General features: G+C 40.8%; 2 protein-coding genes across 2 annotated transcripts; one reads left to right on the plus strand and one right to left on the minus strand.

Moving 5' to 3' along the window:
- Positions 1-300: 300 nt before the first annotated feature.
- Positions 301-2351, plus strand: Gr93a (Gustatory receptor 93a). The gene is made up of 2 exons (XM_064694741.1): positions 301-1485; positions 2142-2351. Exons 1-2 carry the CDS (start codon positions 370-372, stop codon positions 2349-2351), a joined length of 1326 nt encoding a protein of 441 aa, XP_064550811.1. The 5' UTR covers positions 301-369.
- Positions 2352-14517: 12166 nt separating this feature from the next.
- Positions 14518-18322, minus strand: Gr93c (Gustatory receptor 93c). Its single transcript, XM_064694742.1, has 4 exons — positions 17300-18322; positions 16207-16362; positions 14762-15835; positions 14518-14707 (listed from the first exon to the last, which is right to left on the minus strand). Exons 1-4 carry the CDS (start codon positions 18320-18322, stop codon positions 14549-14551), a joined length of 2412 nt encoding a protein of 803 aa, XP_064550812.1. The 3' UTR covers positions 14518-14548.
- Positions 18323-22601: the final 4279 nt, after the last annotated feature.

Raw genomic sequence — 22601 nt, forward strand, 5'->3', positions numbered from 1 at the left:
ATTTCGTGGAAAGGCAACCAGTTCGCACCGAAAATAGAAATCGAAATATCATTTTACGCCCTATTTTGAGCAACATCTGTTCCAATGTGCGTGCCAAGTGGGACAAGGGAGGGGGGCTGTCCATCAACGGGCGAGCATGCTCGTATCGCGATGAGCTCCGTCTCCGTCTCCGTCTCTGTCCGTCTCCGTGTCCAGCTCCGGGTTCGGCTAATCAGTCAGCGAGGCACTCAGCGAAGCGTGAAACGCAATTGCCGATATCTAGACACATTCAATTAATGAAATCAACAACAGCAACAACAACTCGGCTGTGCCCTGTCAGCGGCCAGGACACTGGACATCCAGTACAGCAATTTCAGTCCAAGCCTGGCCATGACCAAGTGCAATCCAACAGCAGTTGGTCGCGTGGAGCTCCGCTCGCGTCGTCTCCTGCTGGCGCTTTACCAAGCCGCGCGCGGACTTTCGCTGCTGTCCAGTTCGCTGGATCTGGAGCGGGAGCCGGTGCAGCTGAAGGCGCCACGGCATCAGTGCAACCGTCTGTTGATCGTGCTGTGGCGCGCCATATTGGTCAACATATACTGGACCATGATACCTGGCATCTTTAGATCGGTGAAGACGAGCCAAAGCTATGCCGCACTGATTGCCATGATGCAGTCCGGCTCGGTGACCGTCTTCGCGGTCGGCTCCTTCATAATGCAAGTGCGCGCCGAGTCCAGATTCATGGCCATACTGAATCGCTATATTGCGGTCTACGGCAGCATCTGTTCGCTGACCCAAACCGAACAGCTCCTTCCGCTCAAGTTCATCAGTTTTACGGCTCTCAAATTGCTTTTGACTGTCGCCGGCTGCCTCTACGAGGTGCCGCAGCTGCTGCCGCTGCAGCACATTGTCCAGCTGGATATTGGCGAGGTGATCGGCGGCCTGATCGCCATTTACCTGTGGCTGGGCACGCTCTTCCTGCTGGACGCCTGTTTCCTCGGCTTCTTCGTGTCCGGCCTTCTCTACGAGCACATGGGCGCGCACATTGCGACAATGCTGTGGGAAATGCGCTCCATTGACATCGATTGCCAGGAGCTGCAGTCGGACGACGAAGCCGAATCCCAGTCGAATCCTCATCCGCCGCACCTCAGCCATTATAGGCGCATGTGTCTGCTCTGCGATCGGGCCGATGAACTGGACGCTTGCGGTGTTATCTATAACGAACTGTATAACGTAACGCTCTCGTTTCGCAGCATTTTCCAATGGCAGATCTTATTCTATATCTATTACAATTTCATTGTCTTGCTGCTTATGCTGTACGAGTATATTCTGAACTATTTGGAGGCTGCGCAGGGCGAACTGGTGCCCGTGCTGATGGTCTGCATCAAGCTGGCCAATATTGTGCTCCTGATCATGTGTGCGGATTTCACGATCAAGAAATCCCAAATGCCACAGATCTTGCCGCTGGATATTGTCTGCACGGATATAGACCAGCGTTGGGACAAGAGCGTGAGTTTATTATATGAAACAAAAAAGAGTGCTCTAGTCGGAAGTGTCCGGCTAGAAAATACCCTGTACCCAGCCACGAGCTGTCATTCTAGTACGATCACAATCACAATCACTACACGAACACAATCCCTCAGCCACACTATGGCAATGTTTTCTTGAGTAGAATCGGAGTTTATTGTCCGATCGTTTTCAGTGTCACATATATGGCATTCAAATGAGTGTAGATATCAAAGCCGTATACCTTCAGAGTTAAGTTTATTTCTGACAATTTTGGTGGAAGCGGGGAAGGTATGCAAAAGGTGAAATGTTCTGGACCTGTGAATACCCTACAAAAGTTTCCATACTACATTATCTATCCCTAGCTCTTAGCTTTCTCCGAGATATGCTAAAAGCAACAGAATTTCCTATCGAATTTTATTGGTGTTTTGGAAACGGGGCATGTTATCGAAGATTGGAAACCTAAGTTCAAAATTTCCATTCCTTAGCTCTTAAATTTTCGACACATTCATGCGGATAAACAGATTCACGGACAAGCCTGGTTTTTAATAAAAATGTGCTCTATGCCCGTTACATACATTAACACAAAACCATTATACCCCTTTAACCAGTTAAAATGGCGTCAGGGTAGATACTTAATTTAAACTCCATTGCAACAGGTGGAATCCTTTCTGAATCAGCTGCAAACACAGCAATTGGAAATCAAAGTCCTGGGCATCCTTCAGCTGAACAATGGATTTATACCAACAATATTATCGGCCATTATAACATATCTATTTATATTGATACAATTTGCCTTTACTGGCGGCTTCGAAGTAGCCGACGAATTGCCAGAAACTATAAAAGATTTTCATAAAAATGTATCTTAATCAAAATAGCTTTATTATCTATAGATACGTATGTTACATTAAATACTCGGCAAGGTAATCAAATTTGGTCCGCTTATTACTACAGATAATCTTTTTCATTTACTAAAGCGCTTGCAATGACGTATTTGTCGAAATGGGACGGAAAAATTACTCGATTAGAAAATACCCTATACCCACGATAGGATTACACTAAACAAAGTCGTGTTTATTCAGTTAAAATAAACACACTCAGAAGCATTCGCTGAAATCGGAGCACTTTATATACAACGCCTGAGCTAGATCCCTTCCTATTCCAAACAAATGATTAGTAAATTAACAATTGTTTATCAAAACTTGGGAACATAACTTGAATTCATGAAAATCGCATAGAAAGGCGATATGAAAGATTGTGAATGAGTAAGCAGAAAAGTGAGAGACAAAACAGAATATAGAATATAGAATAAAGATAGAGAGAATGAGAGAGAGAGAATGAGGGAGAGAGAGAGAGAGAGAGAGAGAGAGTTAAAGAAAAACGAAAATCAGAGAGTGATAGCATATCATCTACAAAAGATACTTTAGATTACTATAGATTAATTGATCAAAACTGTACGTGCCATAGATATACCATTTTATCTATTCCAAATCGGACCAAAGTATAAGAACATATAAATCCCCTAGGCAATACTTAAGCCCAAGAATATCGTATAGAGCGCTCAGTACAAAGAAGAAAAAAAATAGATTCAAATGTAACTATTTAAAAACATAAAAATAAATTAATTTAAGTCGAGGATTTATCTAATACAGAAATGATTTAATAAAAAATTGTTCGTAAATATTTTACTAAAATACACATGTATATAATATATGATATAAATGTATATGTATAAAACAATAATAATCTTTATAAATATATATATGTATTGTGAGAAGAGATATTGAGAAAAAAAAACAACCCCAAGTGGTTTCCATTAATGCATTATCAATTAATGTAACTCGATAGGCTCGTAAATGGGCAAAAGGAAGCTAAATTGGTCGAACAAAAAACTGGAATTCACGAAAGATAAAATGAAAATATAAAAACATTCCCCAGTCCCAGTTTATTGTGTGTAGTATATTCCACAGAAAGTCTCAAGCTGGGGCTTTATGAGGTTTCGAGTTAGACGATGGAAACGCTTTCTCCGCCCACGCAACCATTTGTAAATCCAAATTTCTTGGCCCGCTCTTTCACTGAACTTGTTTGTTTTGTTTTTTGCATTTTTTTGAAAATTCATGCTGCCCATATTATCGTTCATTATATTGTGCCCCATTATACTACGTGCCGGGCTGATACAATTCGGAGCTGGGTGGTGCTGGGAAGTCGGTGCTCGTTAGGCAGGCCAGAGTTCGGAGCTGAGCACGGCGTAATTATCATAGCTACGTCTGGCTTGTCAGTTCCTGCTCCGCCCACGCCGCCCGCCCCATTATCAACATCGTCATCTACGCGAGCGTCTTTGTCTTTGATTATTTTTTAGGCGCCAGCCGAGCGTAACGCGCTTGTCACGCCTATTATACAGATATACCCCGTCCAAGTACACATGTACACCAAATATATATATATGTAGTCGAGGTTAGTCGGGAGTGTCGTCAGCTGAACCTGAACTCGGCACCGTTGCTGACCCGTGTGCGTTCAGTGTGTGATCCGCTTGGCGAAATACTCATGCACTGAACAAAGCAAACAAAACGGCGAAAAAAAAACACACAAGCAAAATAACATATGCATGGCAGGTCGAAGATTGTAATACCCTCTAATACCCTAATAAGCCGATGCCAATCTATAAGACTGTAGAGACAAGCGACCATTTAACCTGTTTTCGGAACTGCAACAAAAGGTTAAAAAAAAAGAATATAGATATATAGAAAATATATAAAAGAAATCCTTAAAATAGGGCTATTCTATAGATGTATATATGTAGCTATATATGGATATACAGATAGAGATATAATATATATATCTATATATATTTCTATTTATCCTGCTAGACAAATTGTTGATCAATTTGATGCACTAGAGGAGCTGCAAATATAGACAGATTTCTGGGAAATTCCACTCGCTTGTGTGGAATAAGCGTGGAAAACGGTTGCATAAAACTTCTATGCTTACCATTCGAACTGTTTCAAAATCATTTTCAAAGATCGTGGTGAAAATTGTTTTGATACGTATTTCACACTTTTCGCAAAATGTATCCCTTTTGGATAATAAATGCAGGTCAAAGGTTGAATAAATGGAGGATTAATTTTCACACCGCGGAACTTAAATGAAGGGAAACTTTTGATTCCACCGTTCGGTTCTTTATTTTCGATTATCTATGTAAAATATGTTGTTAATGTAGTTCGAAATAGTACGGGTGGATTTCAACTTTTCATTGGCGGAAAATGGGTGAAATGTGAATTCCTAGAGATTTGCAGCAAGCCCTTATATATATTTGATTAAAAAATACTTTATTTCCACCCAAACGAGAACTGTCACTTCCCTTTTCTATGCGTCACAAATTTGATTGCTAAATCAAAATACCCCATGTGTGTTTAGCAAGTGGAAATAACGAAAACTTGCAAACATTGCAACTGAATTAATTTGCTTTTGGTTTTTGTTTTTGTTTACTTTTTTTTTGTTTGTGGTCGGCTGCACACGCCGCTGGTCTATGTTGGCAACAGAGCTCCCAATTCTTCCTGACAGGGCGCATTCAAATTTTTTGCCCATTTGGAGCTGGCCAAAAGGCCAGCCCGGCCCGGCCAAGCCATGCATATTTCCGGCCAGTCTCTGTCCTCTGTCCAGGCCCCGCCATTAGCCAGCTTCGATTTCCTGCCGCCGCAACAGGCCATTCCAAGCAAGTATTTGCCATGTACTTAATTAGCCCAGCTCCCCGCCGGCTGTGGTGTCTCTGCAGCAAAATTCTTGGCACACCCTGTGCCTAAGGGGTGGGGTGGGGTGGTGTGGGGCTAGCGGCAAAGGTTATGACGGAACAGCTTGAAAAGCCGCAGAAGTTGTGGCTGCCTGCATTGTTCTCCGCATGCCGGCGCTGCAGTTGAAAGATGCCGCACACTCCAAGTGGGCCCCCATGCCAAGGGCACACACACACACACACACACACACACAGACAGCTCCCAATGTTCCATGTGCGCTTCTGGCTGCGGTTATGTATTTACAGGCATGCGTAAGAATCGTGTGTGTAACTAGCGGCACATTCTGAGCTAATTAAATACACATTCTATTCAATTGCAGGCCACACACTTGCTTATCAGCACAAAAAAAATAAAAAAAACGACAAGCTCTTTGACCTTTGCCGTAGTCCGTAAGACGCAGCAGCACATTGCGCTGCACTCGGAGATAAAAGATCTTGTGGAAAGCATTTGATTCTAAGGAAAATAGCGCTGATAGACCGAATATTCACTTGACAAATGGCAAAGCATTTTCTTTATTGCAAAATAAATAAAGAAGCATATAAATATATAAAATCAAAGCAAAAATTTACTGGCTGAAAATGTGATTCAAAGACCTTCTAAGAACTGGACATAAGCTATATGCAGCTATGGGAAACTAAAGAAAATCCCAAAATAGAAATTACTTTAAAGTTATCCGTCTATGACCCCATGAACTATTACAGGTGCGCCTTTGTATGTGGGCAATGATGATATACATAAAGACCTAAACATGCCCCTTGTATGAAGCTTAAAATAAATAGATGCGCTGTGAGCTATAAATATAGGTTGCACAAAGCATAAAAATAACTTGGCTCTGTGTCTCCTTAACAATAGTAGGGTAACAGGACTCCTAAAAAAGATTACATGTTCTGCATCTTTCAAATAATGTAATAAGTTATTCTAACTATAATGAAATATTATAGTTGGAGCTCGTACAATTCTTTTAAGTTTTATCGTATCTCACTTAATTTTCAAAGCAATTTCTTTGTTGTCCTAGAACAGATTAGAAAATATATTAACATATATTAGGGATTTGGTTCGAACAAAAATTGTTTATTGTTTATAATCATAAAAACTACTAAGTAAAGCAAAGTATTGTTAAGTCTTTAAACAATCGTTGCCATATGAACGATCGGTCGCAAAGTAGGTTCTGGTATAAAAAACTTTTTGGCTTATCAAGATATCTTGACCACACTGGTCATTTTTAAGTTATACCCAGATCCTCATATGTATGCAAAATTCTATCAACATCGGAACACTATATCATATAGCTGCCATAGGAACGATCGCTCAAAAACTAAGTACTTGTGAGCAGAACTTTTTTTATTTATCAAGATATCTTACCAAAACTTGACATTTAAGAGTTTCACTATGCCCCCTATATGTTTGAAAAATCCTATCAACATCGAACCACTATAAAATATAGCTGCTATAGGCAAGATCGGTGGAATGGTAGGATCTTATATGGCAAAATAATCTGTTTGGAAGATATTTCAAGAAACTTAGAATTTTGCGAGCAAGGGTATTAAGTCTTCGGCGTGCCGAAGATATCCTTACTTTCTCAAGAGATTTGTGCAACTCCAAATGAAGCCCAAAACCTCGAAACTCAATCAAATTTGATTTACTTAGATATATACACATATCATATTAAAGATGATTTGCACTCCATTTAGCGCACTTTGTTGACCAGTGTTAGATAGTGTTATGAACAGTAGTGAAAACAATCACATCATCAACAGAGTCATGCGATCCATTTTGAAATACTTTCACTAGCGAATGACTGGAAGCAAAATAGAAAACACAAGAGCTAATGCTGCCGTCTCGTATTGAGATCGTGTGCTCGTAAACGTGACACAAACAAACCACTTTGTTTGCCATCCCAGACACACACACACACACAGAACCCCCCCCCCCCCTCCCCTCACTCCTCGTGCGGGGGCAGCCGGCGGCAAGCAGCCGATAAACAAGCGTGCCCGAATAATGTTTGAACTTAATTTGGAGCAAGAACAACACACAACAGACTCTGTGTGTATTCATAGTAAAAACATCTTATAAAAATAATAACAAATTCCCCGCATATGTTTGCCGCAGCTTGTGTGAGTGTGTGTGTGTGTACGTGTGTGCGTGTGTGTGTGTGCATGGCAAATCAAGTGGGAAAGCGTAAACAGCACATCGAATACGAAACAAAAACATGCTATGAGTATATATTGGAAAAAAAAACTGACCCCTTTACCCGCGCACTTTACAAGCCAAGATCAGCAAATGCCAATACTCGTTTTGGCCTAAATACACAAGGCGCTAACAAGTGGGCAAGCAAGCGTTGCGGTCTGCAACGAATCTTCTATGACCTACAAAGCAAATAGATTGCATCAGGAATTATAGACAATTGTATAACTGTTTATAATGTGGAAATAATAGCAGCTACCTAAAGAAATAATTTGCAAAGAACAAATAAATTTAAATAAAAAATGGTCTATCATAAATTTTCAATGCTAAACGAATCGTTAAATTCACCGAAATCATTAACTAAATAACATTAACGCTTATCATAGTAGGGCCCGTTATGGCAATCGTTTACACAAAATCACAAATCTGTCAGATTTTTCAAACAACAAATGGATTAACGGTTTTAGTAGTTTCCATAACGAAAATGAGTAAATCAGTAAGGAATGCGGCGAAGAGATTCTTTTGTGTGTGTGTGTTCGCTTTGGCTGCAGTTGCATGAATCATTCGTCGTGCATGCCGCGTACACATATGGTAGTGTACCCAAAGGTGCGCGAACCCAAACCAATGCTGGGAGGGGGGGGGGGGGAGGTTTGCGGTTGCCTAAGGCCGCTGCGCAGAACTCCGGGGCCGGGCCGAGCCGGGCTGGGCCGGGCACGCACACTCGACGCGGACGCTTTGTTATTTGTGTGTTCGATGAACCGAAATTAGTGCTGACCCACTTTCCAACAAATTAACGCACTTTATGGCAAATGGAATCCACAAAAAGCACACAACAGCGATAGACAAAGAGAGCGCGAGCCCAGAGAGCGCGCATCAGCGTGGGAGAGGGAGAGTCAATAGGGCCAGCGTCGCAGTCGACGTTGCGATCGTAAAGAAAAATAATATTAATTTGATGTTGCTTTTCTGTGTGTGTTTGCGCGCGCCTGTGTGTATGTGTTTGTCTTCGCATGTGTGTGTGTGTGCCTGCTTGTAATTTACGCAACGCTCGCTTGTTTGTCGTTGTCTGTTTTGCTACTTGTTTTGCGGGCAGCGGCCGCAGCACGAGATCAACAACCAGCCATCTGCAGGCGAAGGCAGCGTCAGAGTCAGCAGCAGCAGCAGCGGCAGCGCAGTTGTTGAACTTTTTGCACAACAGCTCCAAAATTCGAAATCAAAACCTGTTCCAAACTTGAAGCTTGCCACACGTCTCGGCCAAATCAAAAAAGCTGGCTCAAGCCAAACGAAACGCTGCCAAGCTTTGACGTCAACAGCGTTGCTGCTGATGCCGCTGCCGCTGCCGCCGCTGCTGCTGCTGCTGTTGTTGGTAATCTTTGTGACTGTACCTTTTTTTGTTCTTTAAATCACAAACTTGTTTGTTGTTGTTGTCGCAGCGAGTCGGAGCTTTGACTGAGCTTTTGTGGGGTGTTGATTGAAATCGATCTGTGCAGAACTGTAGCGACCCGCAAGACGGGCAGCTGCTGGCTTCCAAAGCTCTGACCTTGTAGCCTCAATCTCAGCAGATGCAAGTGCATCGCATATATGTACATATATATATTTATATAAATATGCATTCATATAATTTAGTGAGGCTTAAAGTGAGGCCCGTCCATGTAATTAATAGTGATGCAGCAGTCTGCGGGCTGTGCCACGCCCAGTGCTTGTCGTTTTTGGAACGAGCGCTTAAATGACGCTTTCCTGTGTATTTAAGGTGTCTAAACTTGACTACCGTGCAAAGTGCCTGCCTGCCTGCCTGGACTTGCAACAACAGAACGCAACGCGACGCAACGTAACGCTCGCAGCGTCCGTAACCTTGCCCAAGACACAGTCGGCCCCCAACCCGCCTGCCGCTGCCGCTGCTGCTGCTGCTGCTGCTGTCGATGGCCATTATTTTAGCCAGGCACAATCTCAAGCTCAGCTCTGAGTGGCTGCTGGCTGCTTTCTGCTGGCTACTGTTGTGCTTTTTGTTTTTGCTGTACCAGCCAGTGGCAGACGCTGACGCAGACGCAGCGCGGAGCATGACAAACAGTTGCAGGCAAAGCAAATAATTAGTATACATCGATTATCTTGCGCCCGGGCTCAAATGTGTCTGTCCGTATGTATGCTTGTATGTTTGTGTGTGTGTGTGTGTGTGTACCTGACCCGTTGGCTACTGTGCTGCGGATGCGTTTGCTGTCTTCAAACTGGTCCAGCTCCAGATGTTGGCACATCGCGCACACGCGCTGCCGCCTACCGATGCTGCTGCTGCGCCTGCTGCTGCGCCTACGCGCGCGCGCGCCCATCGGCCCACAAAACAAGTTCCCCCGAAGCCAGTCGAGCATTCTGCATTCGCCATGTGTGCAGCCATAAAATGCCGCGCCAGAACTGTACACAGCGGCAGCCCCAGCCCAAGTCACATCCAAGCCCATGGAGCACAAACAACGACGACGGCGACGTGTGCTCAGCTCGTGCCAATTCTTTGACTTTGGGTTTGAGGTTTCAGCTTCACCAGTTGCATGTAAATGTTTGTATGTATGTGTGCGCATGCGTACATGCATACATACATACATACATATGCACCTTTGCAGTTACACAAAGGCCTTAGAAGGCCTTCGGGCTGTAAAAGGTGAAAACGATTTGCATTAAATCAAAGTTGTTTTTAATTAACTAGTTCCATAAATACAAATCGAGCACATATTTAGCTATACGAACATGTACATACATACATATGTATATGTATATATATATACAGTACATGTCTGCATATGTATTTGTATGCAGTTGTCTCTGGCAGAGGCTTAAAAATAATCCTAAGATGACAGGCAATAGAAATTATAAATTTATTGATAGCCGGTATACATAAAATTTGTCATGTACGATTTTTAAGATATTCCGCCTATAATCAATATATATCTTGCTCTAGCAGTAAACTTTTCAGTTTTATAGTCTATAAGTCTAGTTGATATAATGCCTTAACAGACCTTTCTTTTGTATATTCAAATATACACATACTCTCATGTTAAATAATCTCTGCTATTCAAATAAATATACCCTCAAGTTATATAATCTCCTTAATCAGCTTGCGTTAAGCTATTATGTATTTATTTAAATATTTGTTTTGTTAAGTAGGTTTGCTCCAGGTTCAAAGTTTTTATTTTTCATATACGTTGAGCGTGCATTTAAAATAAAAAATATTCTTGTGAAATTTTAGAAGCTGTCTGCTGTGAAGTTTTGAGTCTCTTGGCAGTTACAATAGGTAAAACTGTGATGACTGACTGATTGATTGACTGACGAACTGTCTGATTGGTGATCAATACACAGTACAGTACTTATCTTGTTTGATATATTATTCCACCCACAAATGTGGAAATTATTATTGGTTGTCGAAAAACTATTGTATGAAACTTCTGTGTTCTTCAGTCTTCACAAATATACAAAACCAATAACTAATGGGTCAAAACTAGGCATCTAAGATTTTATTCTTATTATATTTTCATTATTATTATTATTATTATTATTATTTTTATTATTATTATTATTATTATTATTATTATTATTATTATTATTATTATTTTTATTATTATTATTATTATTATTATTATTATTATTATTATTATTATTATTATTATTATTATTATTATTATTATTATTATTATTATTATTATTATTATCATTATCATTATTATTATTATAATTATTATTACTATTATTTTTACTATAATTATTATTATTATAATTATTCTTATTGTTATTATTATTGTTATCATTATCATTATCATTATCATTATCAGTATCATTAACATTATCATTAACATTATCATTATCATTATCATTATCATTATCATTATCATTATCATTATCATTATCATTATCATTATCATTATCATTATCATTATCATTAACATTATTATTATCATATTTATTATTTTTATAATTATTTTTATCATTATCATTATCATTGTCATTATCATTATCATTATCATTACCATTATCATTACCATTATCATTAACATTATCATTATCATTATCATTATCATATTTATTATTTTTATTATTATTTTTATCATCTCATCATTATCATTATCATTATCATTATCATTATCATTATCATTATCATTATTATTATTCTTATTATTCTTATTATTATTATTTTTACTATAATTATTATTATTATTATTAGCATACATATTTTTAAATTATATTTATATATATTTTAATATTTTTCTTGTTAAAATAGAAATGTTACTTCTAAATATTAAATTTGGGTTTTAGTAATTTTTCACAAAAACCACTTTTTATGTTGGTAATAAATGGTAATTATATAAAAAATAACTCAATTCTGAATTGTTTAACAACAGTTGTTAATTAAGAAATCAAGTTGAACAAACTGAATACTCAAATCTATTTACATATGCAGCATGTGTCTATTCATTATATACGTGCATATATTTGCCTAATGTGTATTAATGCTGTCTGCATTGACATTAGTTAAATATGTAATTTAAATGTTGTAGCAATTCGCGTGTTATTGTGTTCATAATTGAGGCCGGGATGTGTGATAGCTTCTGTGGCTTTTGGGGAAATGTTACATTAAAGTAATTTTATTTGAACAATAAGATGTTCATGTGCAAAACGTGTTGAACCTTCCGTTTCTTTCGGCCGCTAATGGCTAATGAGTTATCATCGGATGTTGTGTTCGCCTCGGGGCCTGCAGCCTCGACAGGCAATATTTTGGATCTTTCTCTCACTTCTGCCAGCTGCCGGCTACCGTCTACCTTCTCGTGGCTAGCGGCTACTGTTCCTCCATATAGATGTGTATATACATAATCTTGATTGACTTAGGGCTTTTCGGTTCTTAATGATGATATTTTCATCATCCGTTCGTTTTATCGGCAATATTCTTGACGCTCTTGTTGCTGCCGTTCTTCGCCAAGTAGCTGTACATTTGGATTTACCAGGTGTGAGGAGTTACCTGCACTTGAGCTACAACTTGAACATGAGGCCGTGGGCTTTTGTCTAGTGAAATGTTGAAAGCATCATTAATTTTTTTATAGTATCTTTCGCCTTATAGCCCAAACTTTAATATACTTACCTGCACACGTGTGTGTGTATGATAATTGCAGGCGGAAAGAAAAGAGAGAGAGAGAGAGAGGGAGAGAGGGAGAGAGAGCAGCACATAGTACATAAGAAGTGACCCATAATTACCGGCAACCGGGTCCCAGTCGCGGCCAACAGAACAATCATGGGAAAACTGACTGTAACCCGGTCTCTGCGTTCTGTTTGTTGCCTTCTTATAAAAGTACAATAATTTGAGCAATGCCAATGCTACGTTTTCTGATTATCTTCCCCGTTTACACGGCACGCATAAACACAAAAAGCACGCAGCTGGAGTCGCAACGGGCCCCCAAATACTGATCCCAATCCCCATCCCCATCCCCATCCCAGTTCCGAGTCCCGGCTCCCCACTCTCAGTCTCAGGCCGGAGGCATCGTCACAGTTCTCCTTCTGTCAATGCCGAGATAATGTTCGTCACCAGCCAACAATTTGATTTCTATACCCTTACATCAGAAAGAGTTTATTACCAGATTTCATTCTCCATGTGACACATTTCCGATCAAATTAGATATATACCTATAAGTATATTCATAATCTGTCTGCAATTATTTTCCCAGTTGGCAGCTTGAGAGCAGAGATGAGTACAGATAACCATAATTTCCCATCCGATCGGTTTCTAATTCATTTTCAAAGATCTCTATGAAAATTTCATTTCAAACGTATTTCACACGTTTCGCAAAATCCACCCATTTTGGATGATAAATGTGGCTTAAAGTTTATTTATCGGTTTTAAGATTTCAACCTTGAGTTCCTAATTCGAAAAACTTCAAGCTCATTTTCAAATGTCTATGTAATATATAACTTTAAACCTGAATTTGTCTATAATATGGTTAGATTTTAACATTCCATGTTTAGCCGTGATTTCTAAGAATTGAAGTAAAAAACTTGGAACAGACAAGACCGGAAATTACGAGCTAGTATAACTGATTGTATTCTGATTCTACTACTTTATAATCTTAATAGGATATCTTTATTTTTTTGTTATTTTAATATGCTTTAAGCATGTTTTATTTTACGCTGAAATCGATCAATGCCTTCTGATCTCTACCAAGCGATTGAATAAGGCAAAAAGGTATAATAGAATATCTATATATGAATTTAATATTTTAATATTTAATACAAATTTAGAATATTAATGGGATATGAAATATTAATGGGATATATATATATGAATTTTATATGAATTTTATGCCATATCTTAAATGTTTTAAAATTTAAGTCTTAAAATTTCCGTGTTTTTCTTTTATAATTACAAATATCGAACAATAAATAGATAATATATTATCCAGACTTGATCACAATATCTTTTATATAGCATAGAATAATTACATATAAGAATTTGCATCGTAAAATAATTTCAGCTCACAAAATTGCACTTAATGTAATTGACTAAATAATTATCATATGCAAAAGGTATTTCCGGTTAGATAAACCTATTTGATGTAGGTGCAGCAAGGTCTGCAAGGTCTGCAAGGGCATTCAATCTTCGGCTCCGCAGAGTGATCGGTATTTTTTATTCTGCTTTGCTTTTTGATTATCGCCAACGCTGACGCAGCCCTTTTCGAGAGCTGGAACAAGTGCAGCGAACAAGTGCACCTATATCTGTGCGCTTACCTTTACCTTTACCTTTGCGTTTACCTTTGCGTTCACCTGGGCTACCTATGCTAATTAGAGCGACGGCCTCGGCCTTGTTTTTATGCGCGTTTTAGCGTGAACTGTCCAGCCGGCCGGTGCGGTAGCTGCATAAATTTTCTGCTCCAAGGCAAAAAGAGCATACCGAATGCCGCAATACTAATTTATGCGCCAACTTTCATGGGAAAAGTGAGACAGAAAAACGTTAAGCGCAAATTTGAGCTGTTGTCCTGACAACGGATTTTCATATGCGACCGCAGGACAGGTGTGTACCTTACCCTAACATCAATCGGCGGGGTTGTTAATAAGTGCGCCCGCAGCGTGACGAGCGCCTAAAGATTTTCCCACTGCACGCTGTACTGCAGTATGTAGGTGAGATAGGTGACCAGGCCGGACAGAAAGACCAAGATCAGCTCGTTGGATACCTCAAACATGCCCAAAGGACGCACGCGAAATTCATTGTAGTTCAAACGGTTCAAGAACATTTCCAGCTGCGAGCGAGGGAACAGTTGAAGAACAGGTAAATAGACAGGAAGTATTCTCACCTTCATGTGCCAATCCTTGTGCTCGCTAACGTAATAGTTCTCCAGGCTGAGCCGGCGAATCACTCGGGAGCTGCTGCTTGCGCCGTGCACGACGAGGGTCAGCAGCAAAATGTCGAGCAACATCTTGACCTCCATGAACCACAGGCTAATGCCATCGAATAGGTCCATAATGATGAGGAAGGCAGCCAGCGCCATGCTGACAAAGCCAAACATTAAAATGATGCAGAGCGGAAACTCGATGAGCTGGTGGAAAGCGCGGCCCACCTGATGCAGCTCATCGTAGATGGCCAGGCACTCGTCCAGGCGATGCCCAGCCGCCTCCAGCTGCCGCCGGCTGACGGCGACGCCGAGTTCGCCGAGCTGTTGGCGCAGCTCGTGCCGCACATAGCTATTGAGACGATCGTAGATGATGCCCAGACTGAGGTAGCCCACGAAGCAGATGTGCAGAATCATGGCCGCATTCACCGTATTGTATAGATCACAAATTGTGGTCAGCACAAAATAGGCATCGAGTTCCTCGAGCATTTGTGGAATCATGTAGCAGAGCTCGTGCAGCAGACAGATCACCTTGCAGATCAGCAGGCACAGCGCCCACCTGCCGCCGTAGCCCACATCCTGGCAGCCGGGCAGCGCCTCGACGCGCTGATAGAGCCTCAGAAAGCTGTTGACCACACGAAGCACCCGCTCTCCATGCCAGAACTGCAGCAGCAGGGTGACCGCAGCGCAGACCATGCAGATGAGCGTGCGAAAGACGAAGATTAGCTTCAAATGCGAGAATTTCAGCACAAAGATGAAGCCATTGTACAGGACGAAATAGAGGCCACACATGAGTATGCGGGTCAGCAGGCAGAACCATTTGTACCACAGCCAATCCTTGGCCACCAGACGCCCTTCGCGGCGATTCCACTGCACGCCAAAACAGATGATGCCCATAAATGTGGCGTACCTCAAACCGACGCGCAAGATTCTCGCGGAGATCCAAGAGGCGCTCAGACGGCGACGACTCCCAATCATGACCAGGCCAGCAATGTGCAGCCAAACGGGCTGGCAATACTTATAAGTATTAGCCCCATTCTGATTAATATCAATTGGGGACCAATAAGCTAATTGGAACCAATGAGAACTGGGATATTACCCAAGATTCTAGACAACATTTGTTGATATTCAAAGAAATATAAGCCATTATTTTTATCACACTTACAAGTTTATTTGTCAAGTAGCTCGATAAAAATCAAAAAAGCAATTTATATATATATATTATTTCTAATGACATTAGCCTATTAACATGAAGGTAATGTGCCTGGCAATAAACGAGCCAGAAAGAAATGGATGTAGATAAGTTTTAAACATCGGGTCCTTTAAGTAATCCCTGGGTCTGGTCAAACCATTGCAGTGCTCCACGACAACTCTTGGTGTCCAGTTCAAAGTTTAAATATCAATTTTCAAATCTGATTCGTTTGCATGCCATACTGCAATATATAGGTGAGATAGGTGACCAGGCCGGAAAGAAAGACCAATATCAGCTCGTTGGATATCTCAAATAGTCCGAATGGACGTACTCGAAACTCGTAAAAATTCAAGCGACTCAAGAACATCTCCAGCTGCAATGAATGAAGTAGAATATTTCACAGAATTTTCAAGTAAAATATCTTTAATCAAAGGTGTTCTACTAGCTGCTAATCCAATTTCACAGGTGAGTACCAGGTTTTCTTTTTGTTAACATATTCAAAAATCCCAATAAAAATGAAGACTTGGTTTCTTTATTAATTTTCTTTTAAGGAAATTGTCTCAGCTCAATCTTAATTGCACTCAAAATTAAAAACTTTTTCTGTTTTAGTTTGAATAAAATACCCTCAAATTCAAATTCAAACCTACTCATCTCGCGGTTCGAATCCCAAACCCTTACCCAAGTGCAAAATATAAAAGAATTGTTATTAATAAAACAACCAAAACAAGAAAATAACTTAAATTAAAATAATAATAATTTAAAATAATTAAAACTTAAATTGGTTACTTCGTTCCCATTTTCTTTTGTTTATTGTTTCTTAGTTTATTAATAATTTCAAATTAAATAACAAATAAAACAACCAAAATGATTTGAACTAAAACAATAATAATTTACATTAATTAAAATTAAAATTGTTAACTCCATTCTTTTTTTTTTCTTATTATTTTTTTTTTTAGGCTGTTTGCCATTTTTCAATAATTTCAAATCAAATAAGCAAATAGCCAAAAAAAATAATCAACTGCTTGGAGTTGAGCCAGCGACTTCTCGCTTGTTGTTCCGACGCTTAGGCACGCACAATTTCTTGATGTTTTTTTCATTTGGGTCACAGTTTTCCCCCCATTTGTGGGTCTCATTAGCCCAAAACCAATGAGCAACAATAATGAAATGAATAATATTTATTACTCATTGACCCAAAACCAAGCTTGAGTACGAATCAGAGCTTTCAAGTTCTTACGGCTCAGTCATATATATAATTATATAATAAGTTTTTAAGTGTGGAGGGAGGAGTTTTCCTTTTTTTTGGAACTTACCTTCATGTCCCAATCGTTGCGTTCACTCACGTAGCAATTCTCCAGGCTGAGCCTGCGAATCACTCGCGAGCTGCTGCAGGCTCCATGAATGGCCAACGTTAGGAGGACCACGTCGATGAAGAGCCGGACGACAAGGAGCCAGAGGGTGACATCACGGAATCGGTTCAACATGATGAAATAGGAGACGAGGGTCATGCTCAGGAAGGCGAAGAGCAGAATGAGGCACAGCGGCAGCTCCATGAGCCGATGAAAGGCGATGCCCACCCTCTGAATCTCATCGTAGATGCCCAGACACTCGTCCAGCCGGTAGCCGGCGGCCTTCAGCTGCCGCCGACTGGGCTGTTGGCCGTTGTGCTGCTCCAGGCCGCGCAGCTGGCGGCGCAGCTCCTGGCGCACATAACGATTGACGCGGGCGTAGAGGGCGCCCACGCTGAGGTAGCCCACGAAGCACATGTGCCCGATCATGGTGGCATTCACGCTGATGTATGTATCGACGAGCAGGGTCAAGAAGTGACGCCCATTTAGATCGGTAAAGAACGTGGGAAGTTCGCAGACCAGCTCGTTCAGCAGGCACATCAGCTTGAAGATCAGCAGACTGAGCTCGCGCTTGCCGCCGAAGCCCTGATCCTGGCAGCCGGGCAGCGCGTTGACCTTCCGGAACAGCCTCAAATAGCTGTTGACCACACAGATCACCTGTTGGCCAAACCAGAACTGCATCAGCAGAATGACGCAGGCGCAGATCAGGCAGCCGATCAGCCGAATCCACGAGAGTATCACCAAATGCGGATTGTCCAAGCTGTTGATGAACTCGAGGCTAATGCGGACATAAATGCCACAGATGAGGATACGCGACAGCAGACAGAACCACTTGTACCAGTAGCGATTCCGGGCAACCATCAGGCAGCCATCCGTTCGATTGCCCTCAATGCCAAAACAGACGAATCCCAGCGTCTGGGCATAGCGGAAGGCGACGCTCAAGATGCGCGCGGAGAGCGAGGAGACGCTCACCTGGCTGCCGACCATGACTAAGCGCGCAAATTAACGGAATGTTGCGGAGGCAGCATTGCCTGGCACTATTTATAAGCACACACACACACAGGTACACACAGGTGTATTAACTGATTGCTTGGTCAAGGTCAGGGCTGCCCGCTCCCATTGATACCCATCTCGAGGGTTCATTAGGCTAATGGCTTACCTGGCACAATATTTTGATAAGCGAAATAAGTTTAATAGGGGTTGCAACACGAGCTTTGATGACAATTGATTATAGAAACAATATTTGCAATGACTATTTATTGATATACGACAAATCAGATTGGGAAAACGTATATTTATTTCGGGCAATGTTGAACTGATCTTTATTTTAAGGCCACGCTGAGCAGACTCTATAAGTATTTGTATATTACTACAAGTTGCATGTAATTGGGACGAATTGAAATAGTATATATATATCCCCTATCTTCTGCATATGCAGGACAATATCTGCTGTTCAGTTCCTGTCGTACATACTATATGTCACACCTGTCACATTGCAGACGGATGCAAATGTCCTCGGATCCATTCTGTACATACATACTTGCAGACGTCGCTGTGCGCCTGGTAATTGAGCCAAAGCTTGTAGAACTCAATCAAAAATTTGTTTAATAGATTAAGTATTTGCTAAACTATGACGATGACTAAGCACTGCAAACTATATCAACCTGGGCATACCTCACGAAAACCGATTATGATGATGAAGAAGATGATGATTATGATGATGATATAGACCTAAGGCCTCCCATGCAAGAAAATTCTTGCAAGATAATATCTATAGTTATATTTACATATTTCCCAAACTAGAGTATTTATCTAAGCATATTTTGTATGCATATAAAAATGTGTAATACTTTACGGTAAAAAAGACAATTGTAAATTAAAAATGTAAATGTTTAATTAAAATAAAAAAAAATAAGGAAAAGGCAAAACTTAAACCTGGCTATTGAAAGTGTAAATTGACAAGTCGAACCCAAAGAGAGAGGTTCTTTTTTAGATGATGTACACCTGACTTGATCTGTCTGGCTTGTACATAGTTGTACATCATTTGAATTGTTTAACTAAAATTTAAGAAATAAGAACAAGTCCACCTGGCTAAATGGAATTGTAAATTGACAAGCCGAACCCAAGGAGAGAGGTTAGTTTTTTTAGATGAGGTTTTTCTTTAGATGATGTACACCGGACCTGATCTGTCAGCCTTGTACATAGTTGTACATCATTTGAATTGTTTAACTAAAATTTAAAAAATAACATAAAGTCAAGACTTTTACCTGACTGAAGTGTAAATTGACAAGTCGAACCCAAAGAGAGAGGTTAATTTTTTTAGATGATGTACACCTGACTTGATCTGTCAACCTTGTACATAGTTGTACATCATTTGAAGTGATTAATTAAAATTTAAAAAATAACAGAAAGTCAAGACTTTTACCTGGCTAATGTGTAAATTGGCAAGCCGAACCCAAAGAGAGAGGTTTCTTTTGGATGATGTACACCTGACTTGATCTGTCTGTCTTGTGCATAGTTGTACATCATTTGAAGTGATTAATTAAAATTTAAAAAATAACAGAAAGTCAAGACCTTTACCTGACTGAAGTGTAAATTGACAAGCCGAACCCAAAGAGAGAGGTTTCTTTTGGATGATGTACACCTTACTTGATCTGTCTGTCTTGTGCATAGTTGTACATCATCCATTGTATTTTCGATTCACACGCTCACGATCCTGTCTGTTGTTGTTGTTATTGTTGCCGCTGCGATCCGTTGTTGGCCTCACGCTCTAAGCTCCCCCATGTAAATGACGCCCCCATTTCATGCGGTACATGTACGTGATCTTCTGGCATATCTCTTATGCTACATCTTCTCTCCTACACCTGAATATTCTGTGTGTGTGCCTGGGTTTGTGTGTGTGTGTGTGTGTGCACGATTACAGCGCTCAGCGATTTGCGTCCAGATCTGTGAAGATCTTTCGAGCTGCTGACTTCAGACAGCGCCCCTGCCTTCGAGTGCCATTTGAAAAGAATTTTCTCGTTGTTGTTGTTGGCTTTTTTTATTGTTACTTTTTTTAAGTTTTTTTTTTTTAGTTTTTTTTTAGGTAATTACAGTAACAATGCGAGGCCAGGGGACAACGAACGAGGCACGTACATTTTCCAGCATTGTACGAAAATTGTGGGAACAATCAACGAAATGAACACTGAAAACCCAAAGTGCTTTGCATGCCGTGTTGCTGTTGATTTGCCGCAAATTGGCTCGGCTCAGTTTTAAAATTGCGAAAGCCAGGCCCAGGCCCAGACCAGACCAGACCAAAGGAAATCATGCGAAGCGGCTGGCCACAACTTGGTCAGCAGATTAGAGCAAACCAAGGGCTGCCAGGCCTGCCAATTGCTCAGCGTGACCTCACGTCCAATCGCAGCACCAGACACGCAGCTTCAAGAAGAGAGAGCTGGAGCGAGAGAGAGAGAGCGAGACGGAGCTGCTTATGGCTAGGTGAATGGGTGGGGTTACAAAAGCAGGCAATTTGCTGCAGGGTTGATTGATTTCCATTGTGTCCAGGAGTCTGCGTCTGTTGCGTGCGAGTGACTCACGGCCTTGGCTCGCTTTTCACGCTTTTCCAGGCATTGCACTCTCTGAACGATCTCTGACATTAATGATGATTAATGAAAAACGCAGTGCTATTAAATTCCGTCCCCTTTCCCCCCATTTGCTATAATTTATTGCGATTCTTTTTTTACAGATGCCGTTTTCTGGTGGTGCGCAGTTGCAAAAATGTGAAAGCCGCGAAATAGAAAAACGACAACAACGCGCATGTTGCACGAGTGTGTGTGTGTGCGTGTGTGTGTGCCTGCGGCTGTAGCTGCACAATTTTAATGGCACCAGAGCTTGGCTTTACCGTTACGGCAAAGCGAAAAAGGCAACAAATCAACGCAGTCAGCGTCGCCATAAATTGTTGTTGTTTGCTATGTGCGCTTTAAATTTATTGCGAGGCCAAATGCAAAAAGGCGCAGGCGAAAATGCGGCCAACGCGACTGTGTGCACAACTACACGCATACATCTCTCACGCTCTCTGCCTCCCTCTCTCTCTCTCTCTCGCTCTCTTTCGCAGAGTTTCTATGATTTTGCGAGTGTATGCGTGCACGCGTACGCGCATGTGTGACTGCATTGTGAATGCTCCGCCGACATTAAAAATCTTTAAATTGCATGCTAATAACCATAGCCGGGCAGCTACTTAAGTGGGCAAATAGTATGTTGGACATGCTTGTTACTAAATGCACAGCGTGTAATTTACTTTTGCGAAATGCCATTATTACATAAACACAAAACCATGTACATATGTACGTATGACTGCAAACAAACACATAAATATGCATGTACGTACGTATATACATGCATTCACTTCCAATTGAAAAGTCGCGACTGGGCAGTCTGCATACATAGATACTAGATAGTTGCATACACACACACAATCACAAATTTAAACATATGTATGTATGTATATGCACACATCTATGTGAATATTGGGCGCATGGGCCGCCAGCTGAGTGGCCGCCGTTCTGGCAGCATCAATCATCATCAAACCGACGCCGACGTCGACGTCGCCGTCGTCGCCGTTTGCCTAAGGCCTGCCGGAAGTGACAGCCAATCTAATGTTAAGTGCCCACTCCACAAGCAACAAATTACAACTGGAAAGCATTTTCTCAAATGTCTGCAGGCAGCATTGGAAACAATGTAGCACAATGTACACGTGTATGTGTGGCTGTGTACGGTAAGCCTTCACTAAGGCGAATGTTGAAACTAAAGAGAGAATTGAAAACTTTAACATACTGATATTCATTTGCTATCTGCCTAAAGCCACGAATATTTAGGAGTATCTTTGAAGGAATTTGTGTTTTTTAACCTAAAATAAATGAGTATAATGCAAGCCAGACTATGTTATATAGTAAATTATCTAGTAAGCATTTATGGACTCACCCACCTCTCTATTGAGAATAGTTATACAGTTTCAATATTTCTTAACATTCTTAATGTTATATAGTTTTAACATTTCTTAACATTCTCAATGTCTCCATTTTGCCAGTTAGTTCCTTGCAGACATAACTCACACGCAGGTCCAGTTAAGTTGTTATTTGATAAGTTCGTTTTACTGACGCTCTACTGTATCAAACGGTTGCCTAGGACCGCTTGAGTTCCGCTGACTCATTATTTTTTCTTACTTTTCATTTTACGTTTCGAACTAATCACGCTTTCTAGAGCGTCCTCCCCGTAAGCAAATAAAAAG

The sequence above is a fragment of the Drosophila montana genome, unplaced genomic scaffold (assembly GCF_035044405.1).
Source record: "Drosophila montana isolate Dmon_TW-CO22-7 unplaced genomic scaffold, ASM3504440v1 contig_3733_1, whole genome shotgun sequence".
Classification (NCBI taxonomy): domain Eukaryota; kingdom Metazoa; phylum Arthropoda; class Insecta; order Diptera; family Drosophilidae; genus Drosophila; species Drosophila montana.

Coding starts and splice junctions, on each gene's coding strand:
- Gr93a (XM_064694741.1), top strand. CDS start 370: ATGACCAAGTGCAATCCAACAGCAGTTGGTCGCGTGGAGCTCCGCTCG. Junction 1,486..2,141: donor ACCAGCGTTGGGACAAGAGC/GTGAGTTTATTA, acceptor CCATTGCAACAG/GTGGAATCCTTTCTGAATCA.
- Gr93c (XM_064694742.1), bottom strand. CDS start 18,322: ATGGTCGGCAGCCAGGTGAGCGTCTCCTCGCTCTCCGCGCGCATCTTG. Junction 16,363..17,299: donor GCAACGATTGGGACATGAAG/GTAAGTTCCAAA, acceptor CATTCATTGCAG/CTGGAGATGTTCTTGAGTCG. Junction 15,836..16,206: donor GCATGCAAACGAATCAGATT/TGAAAATTGATA, acceptor GATATTAATCAG/AATGGGGCTAATACTTATAA.